The sequence below is a fragment of the Passer domesticus genome, chromosome 12 (assembly GCF_036417665.1).
Source record: "Passer domesticus isolate bPasDom1 chromosome 12, bPasDom1.hap1, whole genome shotgun sequence".
NCBI classification, from domain to species: Eukaryota; Metazoa; Chordata; class Aves; order Passeriformes; family Passeridae; genus Passer; species Passer domesticus.
In genome coordinates, this window is record NC_087485.1 from 6,226,123 (window position 1) to 6,245,706 (window position 19,584).

General features: G+C 57.7%; 2 protein-coding genes across 4 annotated transcripts; one reads left to right on the forward strand and one right to left on the reverse strand.

The window, feature by feature from the left end:
• Positions 1 to 36: 36 nt before the first annotated feature.
• On the forward strand, positions 37 to 11,293 carry ENKD1 (enkurin domain containing 1). 3 transcript variants are annotated; one of them, XM_064387002.1, is made up of 8 exons: positions 37 to 163; positions 4,241 to 4,341; positions 4,615 to 4,830; positions 5,892 to 6,064; positions 8,099 to 8,260; positions 9,295 to 9,464; positions 10,296 to 10,432; positions 10,893 to 11,293. In XM_064387002.1, exons 2-8 carry the CDS (start codon positions 4,257 to 4,259, stop codon positions 11,051 to 11,053), a joined length of 1,104 nt encoding a protein of 367 aa, XP_064243072.1. In that variant the 5' UTR covers positions 37 to 163; positions 4,241 to 4,256; the 3' UTR covers positions 11,054 to 11,293. The 3 variants fall into 3 exon arrangements, with proteins under 3 accessions (XP_064243072.1, XP_064243070.1, XP_064243071.1); XM_064387001.1 differs by lacking the exon at positions 9,295 to 9,464 and adding an exon at positions 2,595 to 2,706 and having other exon boundaries at positions 114 to 163; XM_064387000.1 differs by lacking the exon at positions 9,295 to 9,464.
• Positions 11,249 to 18,576, reverse strand: PARD6A (par-6 family cell polarity regulator alpha). Its single transcript, XM_064387003.1, has 3 exons — positions 18,420 to 18,576; positions 16,940 to 17,162; positions 11,249 to 14,244 (listed from the first exon to the last, which is right to left on the reverse strand). The coding sequence occupies exons 1-3, from the start codon at positions 18,480 to 18,482 to the stop codon at positions 13,457 to 13,459; spliced, it is 1,074 nt and encodes a 357-aa protein (XP_064243073.1). The 5' UTR covers positions 18,483 to 18,576; the 3' UTR covers positions 11,249 to 13,456.
• Between the last annotated feature and the right edge of the window lie 1,008 nt (positions 18,577 to 19,584).

The window sequence follows — 19,584 nt, forward strand, 5'->3', positions numbered from 1 at the left end:
CCCGCGTGCTGCGGCTGCCCGGGCACGGCCGGCGGCGCCCAGGGAGCGGCGCGGGGCCGCGGGGCCGGGCCCGCCCATCCCGGCGGAAGCGGCGGTTGCCGGGGAGCGGCGGGGCCGGGCCCAGCCCAGCCCGGCCGGGAGCGCTTCTCCGCGGCCTCCCTCGGTGAGTCCTCTCGGGGCAGCCGCACGGGCCCTGCCCGGCCCGGGGGCGGCGGGGAGCCGGGCCGGGGAGCGCCGGGCCCGGGGCAGGGGCAGCGCCGCGGGGGGAGGCTGCGGGCCCCGGCACCCCGGACCGCGCTGCTGGCAGCGCCTGCCGAGCCCCGGCGAAGGGGGCCAGGAGGGTCTGGTCCCCGCGGTGTCCGGTCCTCAGGGGTGTCCGGCCCCGGCGGTGTCCGGTCTCAGCACGTGTCCCCAGGCAGGCCGGGCCGCTGTGGATCTCCCGTGCCAGCCCGGCCCAAGGAGCCGGGGCTGCCCCACCAGCTCCAGCCTCAGCACGGGGCCCGTCCGTGCATCCCAGAGGAATCCCACGTGTCCTCACCTGCCCTTGCCCTCCTGAGAGGCCCACATCAGGCTCTGCCCACCTTCCAGCGCCCAGCACGGCCCTCGGTCAGCTCCTGCCCCAGCAGGAAATGTGTCTGACTCCCCGGGCAGACTGTCCAAGCTGGCTTTGTTCCTAAACAGCTGTTGGTACACACCAGCTCCCCGAAATGCGAATGCCAGCATCACACCTGGCTTACCTGTCCCTCTGTCTTCAGAGAGACAAAAGGAAAAATGGGTCTTTGACACTGGCAGATGGGGAAGAGCTGGTGAGACCTGGGTAAACTCACGTGGGGAATGATATTAAAAGGAGAATATTAATCTCTCCTGTAGCAGTCAGCAAGGAGAAGGCTTAGCCAGGGACAAAACCACTGGGTGGGTTCACAGCACATTGACCTCTGATCCTGACTCCCAGTTTTTCAGAAGAAATCATCCCAGATCCATTGGTGCTGTTCTGGTGCAGCCCTCGGGCATGGAAGTTATCCTGATGTGACTTTCCATTTCAGCTAAAACTGTTGAGGAAGGAATCAAACATGCAAGACCAGCTGCACGGAGATTAGCCCTTTGATTTGCTGCAGATGACTTGCTCTGCTTATCACAGCTTATCACAACCGTGGGATGTTTTTTCCCATGCTTTTTGCAGGGATTGGCTCACGAAGGCAAGAATCTGGGCTGGCATCAGCTCTGTGTGTGGTAGCAGCTTCCTGGCCAGGGACCCAGGCACAGTGAAAATGTCATCTGTGAAAAAGAGGGAATGCTTCAAAGTCAGATGCCAAGGGTTCAAGGCTGTGAAATGCACCTGCCTGAGGCTTGTCTGTTCCCATGTTTTGCAGTTACCTCAACTACAATGCCAAAAACAAGCCACAAAAGGAAGCTGTGGTTCTTACAGGCTCTGAAAGGGCTCAGTTTGCCAGGGGAATAAGTAGCATTTTTACCACTTGGTCAGCTGCTGCAAAGGGCACAGAGTCGAGTTAATGGTTATTAAACTTGCAGACACTCTGGGAGAGAGAGAACTGGAGCCTGCATTGCTTGGCTCCTAGGCCAGCATAAAGCCATGGTTCTGATGGAGATGGGAGCAGCACGCTGGGCTGAATGAGCAGTGTTGAGATTATTGGGTTACTCCAGCAACTGCTCTGTGCCTCCTGTGGCTGTGCAGGGTGGCTGGGAGCTGTGACTCTTCCCTAGGGAGTCTGCAGGCTGGCTGGGGACAGCAGCAGAGAGGAGTGGCACACAAATATCTGTTTGCCTGGACTTATTCAGCCTGCTTCTGCAGAGTGTGCCTGAATCTCACGGCCTGTGAATGTATAAATGGTGTGTGCCTGGTGGCAGCAGGTCAGGTACTGCACTGCTGGTGTTTGGGTTGCTGATGTGATGGTAAAGCAGATGCTCTCCTGGGTGCAGGAAAGCCCCCAAGAGGGCTGACCCTGTCCCCTCATCCCTCTCCTCTGTGTTCATAACTCCGAGCTCCTGCTGTGTTTCCCTGGTCCATGCTCCAGTGCTTCTCTGATCCCCCTGTGGATGCAAAAGTCATGTTCCTTTTGGACAGAAGGTTACACGGGCAGAAAACAAACCCAGTGAAAGAAGTGACTTGTTTGGTGCAGAGGCAGGGGTGGAATTGGCTCAGCACAGGGCTGTTGGTGCTGCAGAGGTGTCCCGAGAAATGAAGCAGGTGGCAATGACAGCAGAGTCCCTCTGGGCAGGAGTGAGCCATCAGGGTCTCTCGTCGTGTCCCCGTGGTCAGCAGGAGCAGGGCAGCAGCTGGGGAAGTGTGTCCCTGTTAGTCTGGCTGGGACACTGCTGCTGGGGGCTCGTGTCCCTGTAGGTCCCTACACAGGCAAGATGCTCCCTGCTGTAATGAGGCTGTCTGATCCTGCAGGATCCCATGCCAGAGGTGATGTGACTTGCAAATCAGGGAGTGGGTGTCATTTGCAAATTCCCTGCAGCAGGGCAGGGTGCAGCTGGGATGTGGAGGTACAAAAGGAGCCCTCCATCCCCCGCCTCCCCTCAGCCTGCCTTTCCTCCTCAGTCCCCCGCAATAATTGTCTGCTCTGTTACAGGTCTTGATTCCAGCCTGTCATTTTACGTGTAAATCACTGGGCTGGGACCTGAGTTCACATCAAGATCAGATGTGCATTTCAAAGCCAGTAGCTGTTCTGGAGTGATCTCATGGTGAACGCTTTCTTTTTTTTTTTCCCTCTAGAATGAGAGAGGCTGTTCTGGCTTAGTTGATCCATTATCGAGGAGATTAAATAATACCAAGCCAGCATCCTTTTATCTCTGGCTGAGAGTCTGTGCCTGCTTTTCAGAAATAGCTTTTCCAGAGCAGCTGGGCAGAGGCTGCACATGCATGCTGGTGTGCAGCAGTCAGCACTGCTTGCATTGCCTCTGCCGTTGTGTCCAGGAGATGAATAACAGCATTTTGCTAATGGGTCTCATGTCAACAGGGGTGATTTAGCAAGGAAGACTGCAGTGCATTAGTTGCTATGAGTCAGATTCACTCAGCCTTGCACTGATCCTTTATTGGTTTATAAATTAAACTGCAGATGCTGCGTCCCGTCAGTGCTGGCATGCTGAGGATCCTGGAAGGAGTTCTGCCCCTGGAGTTGTCTCAGAAATGTTTAAATTACTGCCTCAGGAGTCAGGGAGTGCAGGCTGTAGCCCCAGCTCTTACAGCAGTGACTCCAGCCCAGCTGCCCTGGCGCCTGTCAGAATTGTGGTGTGACTCTGATGAGGCTCTTGTGGCATCTGCTGAGAGCTCAGCAGCAGTCTGTGCCTGCTGTGTGGCATCCTGCATGCTCATGTTCTGAGGGTTTGTTCTAGGTATAAAAATGCTGACCAGGTGAACAGTGCGGGGAAATTGATGCTGACTGCTCCTGTCCCTTCCTGGTAGAAGGGTTCTGTGCTTCTGTCATGGAGAGAAGAGAAGCAACAGGGGCCTGTGTGAGTCAGGGCAGGGACTTGTGGCTCTGTGCTGCTTTGAAAAGTACTTCAATGAAAAATGAAAATGAAAAACAATGAAAAATGAAAAACATGTTATTCTCTGTTGTCCCCAAGACCTGAGAAACCATCTGGGCTCTTTCCCAGAAATCCAGTCTCTGCCCCACGTGGTCCTGGAGGGAAATGTATTGTGTTTTTGTAAAGTGTTTGTCCTTCTGGGGTCAGCCCTGGCCTGCTGAGGGGTGGTGACAGCCCAGGTGTGTTCTCGGGGAGGACATGGCCATGTGGGGCAGGAGCTTCAGCTTCCCCTGGACAAATTGTGTTTGAACCACAGGAGCCATTTAGAGGGAGCCCAGGGTCCAGGATAATTCAAATCTCAGGCTAAAAGCTGTCAGATGGTGGCCACCTACCTGGTGTTTCCTGTTCACTCCTTCTGTGTCTGCATTCAGTGTTTCCATATGGGAGAACAAAGCCATGAAGGATTTTGTGTAGTGAAGGTACCAATATTACAGCAACTGTGGGCATTTGCAGCACTGGTTAAAACACTGACCCACATTAGGGACAGGGCTGCTGGACCCCTTATTTCACCTGCATGGAGTCCAATTTGGGGTGGTTTCTACCTGCAGGACATCTCTGGAGCTGGGGGTGAGGTGTCAAATGAAAGTCAGAAATTCCCCTATACAGATATATATACATATTAAATGTAGCTTTTCAGTGGCTCACTGAGCCCTGCTCATTTCTGTTCTGGTGGTTGTTTCTGTGGCAGAGCAACGTGTGGCAGGATGTGTGAAGGGCCATCCAGGATTTCTGGACCCATTCCTCCAGACCCAGCACTCTTTCCAGAGTATTACAAACGACCCCTCTCAGGTGAGTCCTTCATGCTTGGAACAGTTTGGGGGTTTGTGCTTTGGTGTGACACAGCTTGATGTCCTTATCCCTTGGAGTCCTCGACAGTCTCTATTCACACTGGTGAAGGTGCTCCTGATGGTGATCCTAAAGTAGTCTGTGCAGCTGTTTGAAGGATGGGAAAGCATAAGGCAGAGGTGAAGAGGGGGTCACCACGTTGTTTGTGGGCTGTGGATGCAGAAAACCGAGGCAAGATCATTTCCTGACAAGGTTCCCCTTTTTCTTTCCCTGCAGCTCGAGGGAGGCTGGAAGGAAATGCTGAGAAGCTCTATTTAACCCTGGACCCAGCTGCCAGCCCCTCCCCTGCCCCGGGCAGTGCCCACCAGGCCCAGCCAGCCCCTCGCATCCGCCCCAGCGGAAAGGGCTTCCTGGAGAGGGGACACAGAGGGACACTCGGCCTCCTGCTGCAGCTCGAAGGCATCTCCCTTGATGGGGGCATGCCAGCTAAGAGTAAGTACAGCCAAATCACTGCTGCCTTCAGCTGCCTGTGGGGTGAAGCATTTGAGGGGGATTCCCAGGATCTGCTGCCTGAGCAGAGCTTGAGCTTCACAGGGCTGGTCACCCATCTGCAGCTCTGGCCTGGCAGTGGAGTCACCTGTGCTGCAGCCAGTGATGCTTTGGCTCCAGTCTCAGGTTTAGGATGGGAAGAGGGACTTGAAAAAAGGTGCAAAAATTTGGACTTCTTTGTAGTAAAAATTCTATATGAATCAAAAAACACCTTGATGTATTGAGGATGTTTAACGTGGCGAGTTCCTAGTTGGTGAAGCCAGGCAGGATTTGGGAAGGATGCCTGTGGATGTGGATGTGAAAACATCTTCACAGAAGATGTTCCCTTCTCCAGGACAGGGATGTCACCCAGAATACATTCAGAGCTCCAGGAAGGAGATAAGGTTGAGCCCTGTGTGTAATTTTAATTTATTTCTTGTGCTGGCATTGCCCTGAGCTGGTGCCAGCGTGGTAGATGCCACAAGTGCTGTGTCCAAACCAGGGAGGGAAGAGATGAGCATCTGGTTATGTCAGCTGAGATGTTCCCTGCCTTGGGGAGCCCAAGGAAGGATAATTTTTGATTCAAAAACGAAACAAAACAGAGTCCTAATCCATAATCTTGCTGTGTCAATGTGGGATAATGTCCTGAAACCAGGAACAAAGCAAGTTCAAGGCTCTGCTGCCTTCTCTACTTTAGAAACACCACGTGAGCTGAACTGGGAACTGACCTTGCTCTTCAGAGGGGGCTGGCATGGCCTGTCTGGCACAGGCCATATTGGGACAAGAGGAGAACAAGGGAGGCTGTGGACACCAGCAGTGTGCACAGACCTGTCCTGATGCTCACCTGGGCACGGGGGGATCCTCTGGCAGAGGAGCCAGTCCAGGAGTGTGCATCTAGCAGGGGCAGGATGCAGACATGGGCTAGTCTGCAGGAGAGACAAGGTTCTCCTGGCTGTTGGGCCAGCTTTGGGAGGGATCTGTGGCCGTGTCTGGGAGGTGAAGGTGTGTCTCCCCTTGCTGAGCAGGGAAGGAGGCCAAGGACTACGAGAAGGAAAACGTGAGGCGGATAAAGGAGATTCAGAAGAAGTGCAAAGAGAAGGAGCGAGCCCAAGAGCTCAGCCAGCCCAAGCCTGTGAAAGCTCTCTGGAAATCCCAGAAATATGAAAATGTGGAGTCTAAGGTGAAGGCCAAACTGCAGGTTGGTATCTATGGAGGAGCTCTTGAACTCTCCAGGCTTGGGGAACAGTGGGGTGATGGAGACAGGGGAGTCCTGGGGCCTGCAGGGTCTGGGGGCATCTCAGTGCTGAAGCACACAGTGTGCGTGTGGTTTGGTCCAGACAGTGATTGCTGCCATAATCCCTGTCCTGCTTCCCTCTCATAGCTGTATTTTCTGCCAGGGGATGCTCCCATCTGGCTTTTCAGCCTCCCCATGTTTGGGGCAGCACTTCTCTGGGGTTTGTGCTAAAAGGCTGTGGTGTTTTACCCAGAGGCAAGATCAGCAGGCTGCACTGAGCCTCAGTCCATCTGTTCCCACCCTCTGCATACACAGTGGGCAGTGTGTTCCACACATTCTTCCCCAGGTGATTGTCCTGGTGAATATCCACTGCTCTGGGGGGCACACAGACATCTCCAGGCAGTCAGGCTTGAGGCCTCATACATCAGCACAGCCTGTGAGGGTGCTGAGTTGGAGCCTTTAAGTTCCTTCTTATCTCTACATTGCTTCCCTTTCGTCTGTGGCCAGCTTTTGATGCTTAAAATGATGTATATTGATAACAACTGTAAAAATCATGTGTGTTGATAAAAACTGTAATAATTGGCCAGATGAGTCCTAAGCCAGTGGTTCCAGCTGCTGTTTCCCTTTTTCCTGGTGTGTCACCAACCTCCTTGGTATCTGTGACCCTTCCACTCATGGGAGCAAACCCACGAGTGCTTCAAGAACGCAAGCCTACGCTCTTGTTTGACAAATCCTCTGGGTGAGAGGAAGATTGAGCTCATTTCTTCCTTTGTTTTGGGGAAAGGGGGTGGTCTCTGCGCAGGCAGGTTCTGCGTGGTGAGTTACTTGTGCTCTGTGTGCTCCTCCAGAGAGGCCCTGCCACTGACTCATGATGCTTTAACTGTTGCTGTGGCTCTCCTGGAGCTGAGGTGTTCCCTGTGAAGCATCTCCATCTTCTGTAGAGCTGCTGCTGCTCAGAGTTTCAGTTGATTCCGCTGGATCTTGATGACTAATGCAGTTTTTTCTCTGTCACCTGTCCCTGAGGCTGTTAGCTGTAGCACTTGTCTTGGAAAGGGTTCTGGCAGTCCCAGTGCTCCCGTGGAGGGAGATGGGGCAAGCTGTGCTCTGTGCTCCTGAGGTCAGACTCAGTCAGCTTTACCAGCTGTGCTAGGTGAAGGCAATTCTCATTAACTTACCAGAGAGATCCAGATCTCTTGTTGAAACAAGACTGATCATCTTTGGAGCATGAGCAGTCTGGGCAGTGCTGAGGACATCCCATACCCTGCTCCTCACACCAAACCCACCAATTTGGCTGCCCAGTCCCACCAAATGTCTGCAGCTCTGCCCAGCTCAATGGGCCAGGCAAGAGGAAATCTTCCCCAGGGAGCTGCAGTTCAGCTCAGACCTTGGGTATTTCTAAAGATCTGCGGGTGGCCCTGTGCAGTTCCCATCACTCCCAAGGGCAGAGCAGAGCCCCAGCTGCATTTTTCATAAGGTCACCCACTTGCCACAGTGTCAGCTTTCAGTTTTCAGGGATTGTTTGCAGCAAGACTGTCTGACCACCTGCTGGACATCAGATACTGTCACCCTGTGGCACAGCCTTTGAAGATGCCCCTCAGATGCAATCCCACCAGACTCCCTCACTCTCTGCTTCTTTCCAGAGGGATAAAACCACAGAGGTGAGGTGCTGAGCAGAGCAGCCCTGGAGAACAGCACCTCAGCAGGCAGCCTTGTGCCTACCTGCTTGATCCAAATTGCTTCTGCAGAGTTCCCCCTGTTTCTCAGCCATTCATTCTGTGGCCAGGTCTGGATCTGTTGCTATTTGTTGGCCTTTGCTGGCTCATTACAGATTATCTTCCCCAGGAGCTTCTGCCAGGCCATGGCAGAAAGCTTGTGCTGTCCTGTGCCTGCTGGAAACCTGTGGGGCTGAGCTCATGCTTGACCACCCAAACTTGGTTGAGAGGGTTTTTCTTTGCCCCAGCCTCCCTCCACTGGTGGATCTTTTCTTGCCTTTCCCAGGAGACCTCTCCACCTCCCAATCCCGAGGCTGTGAATTTCCTGAGGGCGTATTCCCGCTGCGGCTCTGGGATCAAGCCATGCAGACCACTGTCCCCAAGGCCTGTCAGGGCAGGAGCAGGAGCAGACACAGAGGCTCCAGAGGCACAGGGTGCTGAAACCAAGGTGAGTTACACACTAACTGCATCCATCCCAGGGATTTCTGGCATGGAAAATCCATTCTTCTGAAGTGGTGGGTCAGATGTGCTGCTTGAGTAGGGAGATCCTGTAAATACTGCTCCTGCTCACTGGGGTGCTGAGATGGATATTCAGGGACTGTTAATTCTAGCTTCATCCTCACTCATAGTTAAGGAGATCATGAAGTTCACTGTGAAAATTCCACCTCCTCATGTCAGCAATCTCAAATCTGCTCTTCCAATGGCTTTGCAGGAGGTCTCGGGGTTTTGGAGGCTGTTCCCACTGTAATCAAAGGAACTGTGGCTTCTGGATGTTAGATAAAAATTTGGGAAATGAGTGTGTGTTTTAGTAAGGAGAGTTAAATCAGCATTAGTATTTAAACCTTTCAAGTAGTCTGTTTGGGAGGTCCTAAACAGCTCCATGACTCATGTCCTTTTCCCTTGGCAATGGTGAGATTGTCAGTTTGTTGGTTCCTAAATGCCATGAATGACTCAATTAAACAGGACATCATCTACAAAGGAGGAAGATCAGGGAAATCTTAAATGCAAACACAGCCACCCTCTCCACTGTTTTGTCCAGCAGAATAGATGTGGTGGAGGTGCTGTCTCTGGGCAAGTGCCCCAAGGATCAGCAAAGTTCCTGCTCTGCCAGGGGTTCTGTTGAGTTTCTTGGCCTGGTGAGCACCCAACCTGTTTTATCTCTGCCCTCAAAACGCTCCAGTAGGAGCCATGGGGACTACGTCAAGCCTGGGTTTTTCTGTCCTTTTGGCTTTTAAGGCCTGTGGTCATCTTGAGGACCTTAAAGAGGCCAGGATCAGGCTTGGCTTTAGGTGCCTGCCTTCCCAAACCATGGCCACAGCTCCTGCCTGTCTGTGGCTGCACGCTGACACAGGCTGTGCCGAGGTTCTGCCTGTCCTGCTGTCATACAATTCATCATGTGGTGCATTCTCGCTTTTCCCCTCGCGTGCACAGTGGCAGCACATGCCCAGCCTGCCCCTGATGCCTCTCTGTGTGTTTTTGCAGGTGCAGGCGGAGGGCAGGAGCGTTGACTTCATCAGGCACAACGCGTGCGCTGCGCGGCGGGCCCCGCTGCGCCGCTCGCAGTCCCTGCAGGCGCTGGCCGAGCTGCGGCAGCAGCGGCACCGCCAGCAGGAGCACTACAACGCCAGGCAGAAGGGCCACGTCCCCCAGTAGTATGTGTGCCCCTCTCTGCTCCACCAGACTGTCACAGCCTTGATGCACGCCCTGGTTTGTGCCTGGAGGGATGGGCTGGGCACAGAGGTGCTCTTGATGTGCAGCAGTGCCGGTTTCTGTCACTGGGGAGTCAACGCTGTCCCTCCTGCTTTCTTGGCTTGACCAAGTGTGACAGGGCTCAGAGGGAGTTTTGTCTCTTCCTCCCTTGCTTGCTGTTGTACCATGATGCTGATATGGGGAAGCTCTGTGTGCCTTGACCTGCCCCTTTGTAGGCTTTGTTCCATGTGATGTAGGTTTGGCATGAAAAGGTCTGGTTTTGGAGAGGCACAGAGCTCGCTCTGCCTCACAAGTGTTCATCCTGCCTTGGGCCTGGGTTCTGGGGAAAATCCAGCTAGTGCTGTGCATTTTGAGGTTCTGCATGGGAAACAGACCCTGTCCTATGGCTGACTGTGGTGCCAGTCCTTTGGCTGTGCTGTGCTCTGCCAGCATCCCTGGCCGTGAGCTGCTGTCTGACTTCATTCTGCCATTGACCCACAGATGGTTTGGCAAGGACTCAGTGAGCCAGAATCGAGGAGCAGCAGCCCTTGTCTCCAAGGAGCACGTGCTGGCCTGAGTGCATCTCCCCCAGCAGCCCTTTGTGCATGTGGAGCACATTTGCTGGTCCACATATGTGGTTTAAACACAGTGTATCCCCCACCATGAACAGGTGTGCCAGCACGTGGCTCCCTGGGGTCCTCATCCAGTGACACGGAACCCTGCAGGGTTTGAAGGGCACATTCCTGGCCTCTGCCTGTGCCAGATGTGCTGACACGTGCTCTCTTTGCCTGCAGCCTGCTGGAGAGGAAGGAGCTGTGGCGCAAGCAGACGGAGGAGCGGCTGCGAAACCTGCCGGACCCCGACACGCCGCCCGGGCACACCATGATGCCCGAGGGGCAGCGCCTGGAGACCCTCAGCAACCTGAAACAGAGTAAGAGCAAAAAACCAGCCAATCCAGCTCAGAAAAACAAACAGTCCTAGGCAGGGTGAGGGAGAAGAGACACAGGGACACATTCCTGCCACTTGGAGAGTTGCCTGGATTGAGGCATATATAGGCAGGATGTGAGCTGTGTGCGTGGAAAGAGGAATCAGTGTGCTGCAGGTTACAGGACTGGCTCTCTGGAGCACACTTGTCCAGGGGACTTGATGTCAGGGTTGCTATTGCTCCTAAAATCTTAGAAAGATGTTGGCTGGAAGGGACCTTCAGAGGTCTCTAGTCCAATCCTTGGTTCTCAAAGCTGGAGCAGCTCCCCCAGGTCTTTATCCAGCTGAGCTTTAAATAGAAGGATTTTAGGTACTTGTTCCAGTGCTTTCATTGTGTTCATAGTACTAGAAAAAGGGTGGATTTCTTTGCTTTTCAACTTACACAACTTCTTTTTTTCTCTTTACAGGCCAGGAGCAGCTGATAAAGGACCTGGTTCTGCTGCCAATGCGTGGAGACAGCCTCAGGATGCAGAAGAAGCGGGTGGAGCTCGAGAGGAAGCTCTCCCAGATAGACGAGGCAATCAAAATTTTCTCAAGGCCAAAAGTCTTCATCAAGTTGGACTCCTGAGCTGGTGGGGCCAGGTGTGCTGTGCTGCTCTGCCTGAACATCCTTTGTTGCTGGGCAGGAATGGACATCACTTTTTGGGAGAGAAGGAGAGGAAGCCACATTCCAGACCTGGGCCCATGCAGGTGCCAGTAACAGTGTCCAGTACTCAGCTGGCATCTCTTGCTCACCTTTCAGTGCTGTGTTTTGTCCACAGAAAAGGGAGGGAGATGCCCTAATAAAGGCCCTGCTCAGTGGTCTGGAGAGCAGTTGTCTTTGCTGCTTGACTTCTCACAGATCAGCTCTCTGCTCTGGATCTGTGACATCACCTCTTACTTTCCCCTTTTTTCCTACTTCTAGAAACTGGTAGGAGGTCTCTTGTGCTGATGCCTGTGGTATTCCTTGTGATTCTCTTTCTCCTGAGCTGGACTGTGGTCATGGCTCATCCTGAGCACCTGAGAGCTCAGGGGACAGCTTGGGGACAAGAAAGAGGCACAGAGCTGCAGTGTTTTCTGCCCAGGGAAGGGCTGAGCTGTCAGGAGGGTCTGGTCAGATGTCTGGAGAAGCCTTTGTTGTCGGTGGGGCAGGAGATACTCCAATAAATCATCATTTGCATCCTGCAGTGTGTGTGCAGCTCGCAGTGGGCCCAGCAGGGCCTGAGGAATGGTGTGGGCAGCAGAAAGCATCAGCACTGGCACAGTGCAGGCAGGGGATGAGCCGTGGGTTTCACTGGGTGCTGGGACATGGACTGGAGAATGTGCAAAATCCTGCTGGATCTCCATCTACAGGCTGGCAGGACAGGGCTGGCAGGTGCCATCACATAGGTGAGCTCACTGCTGCCTTACCTTCAGCTGCCATGCAGGAGCCTGTGCAGACCTTTGCAGGGATCTTGCTGCATGAAGAAGCTGTAAGGGATGGCTGGAGGGCTTGGTGCATCTCCTGCTCAGCAGGGGCACGGTGCCACAGCTTGGAGCCACATCCAGCTGTATTAGGAGAATCTCCAGGGAGGGGCTTGCCCCCATCACCTTGCTGGGGCTCTGTTTCCAGACAGTGCTGGCCTCAGGGGGAATACTTTTTCCCCTGAAATCCCGTCAGGTTTTCCCTTCTTGCAGCTTGTGCTGTTGTTCCATTCCCATTTGCTACACAGGGTGGGGATGCTGTGTGTGGATCCCCCAAGCAGCTGCCTTTTTGCAGGGGTTGCTCCATCTTGGGCAGGATTTTGTGGGGTGGGGATATTGTGGAGTATCCTAGCCCTGCCTGTGCCACCTGGCACACTGCAGTGCCCTGGGATGTCAGGGCTGACGCTGCTGCCAAGGCGTGGGGAGCATTTTGGCACTGGAGGGCTGGAGGAGGTGAGATGCCAGCTGGAAAATCACCTCATGTGCCCCTGGGGCCACCTCAGGGCAAACCCCACAGCCAGGCTGAGCCGGCTGGGTGAGAGTGACTGGGGGCCATGGGCACAGCCCCTGGGCACCTCCCTGCCCATAAACCAGCCTGGGCTAACCAGCCCTGCTGCCAGATCTGCTCTCTGCTCTGTCTGGGCCCTGGCTGTGTGCCACGAGTGTCCTCAGCCCTTGCTGCACCCCAGCCTGCCCTGGCCTGAGGCTCTGAACAGAGAGTTGGTGCTGGCTTTTCAGACCCTGAGAGCTGCACGTCCCACCACAAGCCCTTGGCAGCAGTGAGTGCCACCATCAGCTTGGCACTTTTGGGAGAGGGACTGAGAGTGCTGGGAGCCCCAGCAGAGCAGCAGGGGCAGGTGTGGACCCCCTGCCCTGAGCTTGGGGCTGAAGAAGGAGGATGGGGCTGCACTATCCCCAGCAGCATTTGCAGGGCTGAGTGACAGCCAAGGTGCTGCTGCCTGACCAGGTGTCCCCTGCATTAGTGAGTGTCCCTGCAGCAGGGACAAGGTGGGAATGGCAGGACCAAGCAAGGCTGGCTGCATCAGGCCAGGCAGCTGCCCAAAACAGCCTGGACCTGTGTCCTGGAACAGCCACAATGAATCTCAGTGGGGTCACCTAGCACAGCAGCAAAGATCAAGGCCACAGCCCCCAGGCACTGCCTTCTGTGCACAGGGCTGGGGTACCCACCCAGTGTCCCCCTCCTCCCTGCAGTGACATGAACCAGGGACAAGCACGGCGCTTTCTAGAAAAAGTTTTACTGTCCATTGCAATATATTAATGATGCATATTTCAATAAAACAATTAAAAACCCCCGCTTGCTTGGAAGAGGAGGCAAGGGCGCTCAGAGGGGCAGTGCCTGGCTTGAGTGGGTCCCACACTGGGGCTCTGGGGGTCACGGGCGGGGGGAGAAGGCAGCGGGCAGCCCCTCTCCACCCCTGGCTGCCGGCCACATCATCACCCTGGTGTCCACATCCAGCCCAGATCAGCGGGAACCCGGCCAGCCACCGAGTGGCAGTGGCCCCTGCGGCTATAGGGTGAGGAGGGTGCCATCCTCCCGTCCGCTGCCCCTGCCAGGGCTGCCGTCGTGGCTGCCGAGGGACTGCAGGGAGCCCCGCGAGCTGTGCGGGGACAGGCTCCGCTGCAGGGGTCCGTCCGCGGGGCCCCCGTTGGGGCAGCCCCCGGGCACGTAGTGGGACGCGCTGTCGCTCTCGATGACCAGGTCGCCCTCCTCGTCGCTCTCGGCCGTGCTGTAGTTGCTCAGGTACTGCGAGGCCGGGCTGGGGGTCTGCTGGCTGGGGGTGCTGTCCGTGGACATGCCGGAGCTGCCCGAGGCCTTGCTGCTGCGGATGACGTTGTTGCGCTGGTTGGCCGGCTTGACGGTGATGATGAGGTTGTGGCTGTTGGCCACCATCATGTCTGTCACTTGGTCCAGGGACTTGCCGGCCACATCGATGCCGTTCACCTCCAGGATCTCGTCGCTGACGGCCAGCAGCCCCGTGCTCTCAGCCAAGCCGCCCTTCACCAGGCGGGAGATGAAGATGCCGGGCACCTTCTCGACGCCCTGCGGGGCCACGCGCACGCTGACGCCGTCGCGGATGTAGAAGCCCAGCGGTTTGTCGGAGCCGTGCTTGTGCAGCCGCACGCGCCGGTGCGTCTCGGGCAGGATGTCCACGTCGATGATGGAGGAGATCTGGCGGAAGTCCTGGGGCATCCCGATGAGGAGGTGAGGCTTGGCCCTGTAGTGTGCTGGGCGCAGCAGCCCTTTCTTCTTCCGCTGCAAGGAGTTGGAGGCGAAGACGCTGGCGTCAGACTCGGCTGCAGGGAGCGAGGGAGGACACGGGTCAGGCACTGCAGCTCCGGGGACGTGAGCGCGTGCCCTTGGCCCCAGGTGCTCAGCAGAAGGGCCCTGCTCACAGGTCCCACCGGCTTTTCCTCCCCAGATCATCAGCCTGGCTTTCCCTGCAGCCTGTCTCCGCTGGGGCCCATCTCCTGGGATTACCCAGCGTACACAGGCACACAGGCCAGGATTAGTGGGATCGAGGCAGTGATTCAGCCTTAATCACACTTTAAGCCAAACTCTGCAGTTTAACACTAGAGCTGCCAGCCCTGATGGCCTGGGAGCTGCAGCCATGCCCCAGTTTGGGTTTGTGGAGAGAGGACCCCCCACACAAGTGTGCTGTGGTGGCAACCAGCTCCCTTAGGGTGAGTCCAGCCCCAGGAGACAGCACCAGAGTCCTCTGCCCCACCAGAGCAGGGCTATCGCTGGCATGGGTTGGTGATAGCCACCACTGTGTCCTGCAGAACTCTGCCATTCCCAAGGACAGAGACTCCCCACCTCCTGGAAATTCATCCCAGGGCTGCAGTATGCTCAGGGCCCCTGAATACCCCAGACTGTGATTTGTGCCCATGTCTCTTATTCCACCATCAGGCACCTTCATACAGGGTTTGACTCCCTCCTTCTGGACCGTGGCCTGGGGCTGCTCTGGGGGGCTCAGCTCTAGCCCATCACTCTTGGCCTCATCCACCAGGTTCTGGGGAGCAGCCCCTGGTTCCTCTCTGGTTTCTCCCCATCTCTTTCCATGGGGGAGCCCACATCTGGATGCTCCATGGTCAGTACATTCTGCACAGTGTCCCCCACCAGCATCCGGACCCTGCTCCAGCTGCAGGGCTGCTAGGGATGTCCCCAAGCCCAGGGGACATGGGATTTCTCCCTAGCCAAGCCAGCCTGCCAGGGCTCCTGGTTTATAAATATCTCCCTGCACACACAGTCTTGGCATATTTTTAGCTCGGGGAAGGGTGGCGGAGGCTTTCCCACAGCTATTTCAGCACACAGCTCCTCTCCAAGGGGTGCAGAGTGGCTGGGCCAGGCAGGTCCAGCACGCCAAGGAAGAGCCCCACGGTGGCCCTGGCAATGTCCCACACCTTCCCCTGCCCTTCCCATGAGCCTGGGCCCAGCCAAGGAGGGTCAGTGCCATTGTCCCAGCCAGGCTGCCCTGCAGGGATGGCTTCACCCACCGGTGTGATGGCACAGAGGGGAGCCCAGCTGCAGCCTTTGCTTTTTGCCCTGCTGTGGCGGGGCTGGCTGCTGCGGAGCCCACTGCCAGGAGCACACCTGTGTGTGTGCACAGCTCCCTGCACCCGGCGGGGGGAGAGGCTCTGCAGCCACATTCCTCAGCGACCCAGACCGGTTCAACGACAGCCCAGCCTCGGGATGACCTGGATCCATTTTAAATTAGCTGTGATTCACCCAGGACTTGCTCCTGGCCTCTCTGCTCACCTCCCTGTGGTGCTGCCAGCCCTGCAGCCCCTCTCCTGCGGGCACAGCTGGGTGCTGCAGCTCCCTGGTGCTGACTGCTCGCCTTCCTTATCATGTTACCCATGGAGCCAGGCTCTGCCTGCTCCCTCTCCACGCTATGCTGTCTTGGCACAGTCAGCCCTCACAGGCTTTTCCAGCAGCCCACAGGCTTGGGAGCAGGAGTGATGGTCTGGTCCCACTGCAGCCTTGACACACCCACCCCTGCACTGGCTCTCCATGTCACAGCCTGGGTCCAAGCACTGGGCCAGGAACAGGGGATGGTTCAGAGCTGGCAGTGACAGCTCCTGAGAGCACCACGAGCTCCAGCAGTGCTGGAGCTGCTGCCAGCCCCCACACCATGTGGCCACAGGGGAAACACATGTCCAGGGCATCCCACACCACCCTGATGCAAAAGCCCAGGAAAACTGACACAGCAGCCAGGGCTGGCCACCAGCATCATCTCTCACCCAGAGACTTCATACTGCTAACACGAGCTGGAAACACAGACTCACTCTGGATGCTGTGCTGACCCTGTGGCTCTGGCTCTGTGAACTGCTGACTGATGATGCTATGAAAGAGAAAACCTCGGTGCTACTAAACTGAATGGAAGGGGATGGGCTTGTTTTCCCTGCACACAGGAGAAATACTGAGTGTTTGTCACTTGGAGGCTTTCATCCTCACCAGGATGCTGCTATCAGGATGCTATCAGGTGTACCTGGTAGAAGAAGTGGATCCCTGGGAATATGCCACTAAGGTAAGGGCAAACCCCTGGTCTGACAGGAAGGCACCAAGCCTCTTCTCAACACTGAAAATCCAGCAGCACCTGGCACACTGAGAGCTCTGCCAAAAGGATGGCTGTTACCCCCTCAGGGCAGGAAGCTGGATGGGGCTGCTGGCACAGTGCTCACGGGAGTAACATGAGTGTTATCTGGGAGCCCATGCAAGCTTGGCTGGAAAACTTCAAAGGGGCAAACTGCAAGGATCTGCCTTTGCTCACCAGTCGCATGGGCTGGGCTGAGGCAGATGCCCTCAGCTGCCAGGGAGAGCCCTGGCAGGGTTCTGGCAGCCTCCCAGTGCCACCATCTCCACATCCATCCCCAAAGCAGTGGCTGGAGGGTATGTGACCAGCCAGGCCCTGCTGGCACAGTCCAAAGGTGGAACCAGCAGCACTGCTCATCTCTCTTGGCAGGAGGACACGTCCAGTGCCCCGCTTACCCTTCTTCTGGATGATGACCCTGAGGAGGGGGTTGGCAGAGGACAGGGCTTTGTGGTAGTTGTCGTCGTTGTTGATGGGCAGGAGGTCGCCGTGGATGTCTGTGTAGCCCAGGAGCACGTCCACCCGCGGGATCTGGTGCACTGTCTGCAGCAGCTGGTAGAAGTCCTGGAAGCTGCCGGCGCTGGAGCGCTTCATGGCAAAGCGGCGAAATTCAGCGTCAAACTGCAGAGGAGGACGAGGAAGAGGAGGAAGAGGGTGACTCTGGGCAGGCTGGCAGGACTGATGCAGGCAGGGGACCACACAGAGCTGCCCCAGGGCGGGCAGAGCCAGTCAGGAGGAGCCCGTCCCAAAAACAAAGTAAAAGGAGGGAAGCCGTTTTTCTGAAATGATGGGGCAAAAAACGGCCCCGCGGCAGAGGAAGGACCCTCTGGCCGTACCACCAGCCGTGGCAGACTCCGTGCTGCCGGGAGGCCCTTCCCTGCGACACGGGCGCTGCCGTAGCACCTGGTGAGCAACAGCGCTAATTAATGCCTCCTTCCGTCACGACGAACGGGAAGCCAATTAAGAACAGGCTGAGGAGCGCCGCGAGGATCGCGCTGCCCGCGGGGGTCACACCCCAGCTGTCGGGGCAGGCGGTGGCCACCACGGCTTGGGAAGGAGGGCACCCTGCACCCTGCCGGGGGTCCCGGGCAGGCGGAGGCACAGCTGGGCGAGCGCACAGCTGGATAGGGGTGCAGAAAGGGAGTGCACGCGTCTGGGCGAGCACAGGGGTGGGTGGATGGGCACAGGGGTGGGTGGGCGAGCACAGGGGTGGGTGGGCGGGCACAGGTGGACAATGGTGCATATCTGGGCGACCGCGCACATCTGGGCAAGGGTGTGCCAGGTGAGCACGTATCTGGATGAGCAGACACGTCTGCGGGAGACCACAGCTGGGCGAGCGCACAGTCATGCAGGTGTGCACATCTGGAGGCGCGACAGGGGCTCGTCCCTTCCTGGGGGCGCACATCTGGGTGATGGCATAGCCGGGGACGAGCGCGCCTTGGCGAGCACGCACATCTGGGCGAGTGCACATCTGGGCGAGGTGCGTCCCCAGGGTGACCGCACACCCCGCACACCCGCACCGGCGGGGCCACCCCGCACCGGCGGGGCTGCCGGAACGGCGCACCGGCGCCCTGCGCATCTGGCGAGCGCTCCGCCGCGGCGTTCCCACGGCCGCGCCGAGCCAGCCCGCGGCCCGGCAGAGCCCACGGTGGCGGGACGCCGCGGCCGCCGGGCCGGGCTGCGCTCGGGGAGGCTCCGGGCAGCGCCGCCGCGGCGCAGGGAGCGCAGAGCCCGCACGGCCTGGCTGCCGCGCCGCTCCCCGCTGCGCGCTGCCACCCCACGTGCGCTGCCCGGCGCGGGGGCGACGCGCTCGGTCGTGACCCGGCGGAACCGGCGTGGGCATCGGCATCACCGGCCCCGTGGCCGGCGGGCGCTTACCTTGCTCTTGACCTCGATGACGGGCTCGGCGGAGCGCGCCGGCGTGCGGTGGTGCTTGGCCATGGTGCGGGCCGCGCCGGGCCGCGGGGCCGCGCCGCCACCGCCGCTCCCGCGGCCACGGGGGATTTTCACCGGCCATGACGTCACCGGCGGCAGGCCGGGCGCCGCCGCGCCATTGGCCCAGGCGGGGCGCGGGGCGGGGCCCGGCGGCGGCTGACAACGTCGCCGTGGAAACGGGGGTGGGACGGGAGGGCGGCGGGACCCCCAGCCTCATCCCGGTCCCCGTCCCCAAGCCCGTCTCCAGCCCAGTCCCCTCCAAATCGGCCCCGTCTGTTCGAGCTCCGCTCCCCGTCCGGCCGCCGCCGCGCCGGGACGGCACCGGGCACCGCGCCGGTAACCTCGGGCATGCCATGGCTGTCAGGAACACCATTAGCGACACGTCAAACCCAGCGGCGGCCCCTCTCTGGGGACACCGAGCTCCGGCACGCGGCCAGCATCCGCACGGAGTCCCCGCGAGTGTCGCCGGTGGAAGCCCCGGCCCCGCCCGGGAATATCCCTGCATTTCCCCATGCCGGGAGCCGGCTTTCCATGCCACCGGTGTGGTGGCCTTTGGCAGAGGCAACCCTGGTAGCAGGCGACGTTTTCCAGCTATGTCCCTCATTCCTCACCTCCTGGTTCGCTCTGGCTTTTCTCCCTTCTCTGGCAGGGAAGTTTCATGCTGCCCCAGAGCAGCGTGGGCCAGGGAAGGTTCATTGTTTTGGGGATGATTTGCTTTACTGAGCAGTGGAGCAGCTGAGTGAACACCAAGTTCACCGGGTGTGCAGCAAAGCCTCGCCGTGCCCGTCCCAGTCCCAGCTGCCAGGGTGTGCAGCCAGAGCACCTCTCCTCGGTGCTGCCAGGCTGTGTCCACAGGAGACGCCCGTGGGATGTGCCTGGCAGAACTGGCACAGACACACTCAGGGACAGCCAGAGAAACCCTTCCCTGCAGACCCCGCTGCAGTGCAGCTCTGCCAGCGATGCCAGAACACACTGTGAGCTCCTTCCTGCCAGCACCAGGGTCACCAGAGCCTGAACAAAACCAGACTCTTGCTCATGGACTCTGAGGAATTTTGGAGCCAAAGGGGCCATGACAGCAGCGCCATGAAGCAGTTTTTAAAGCCAGACA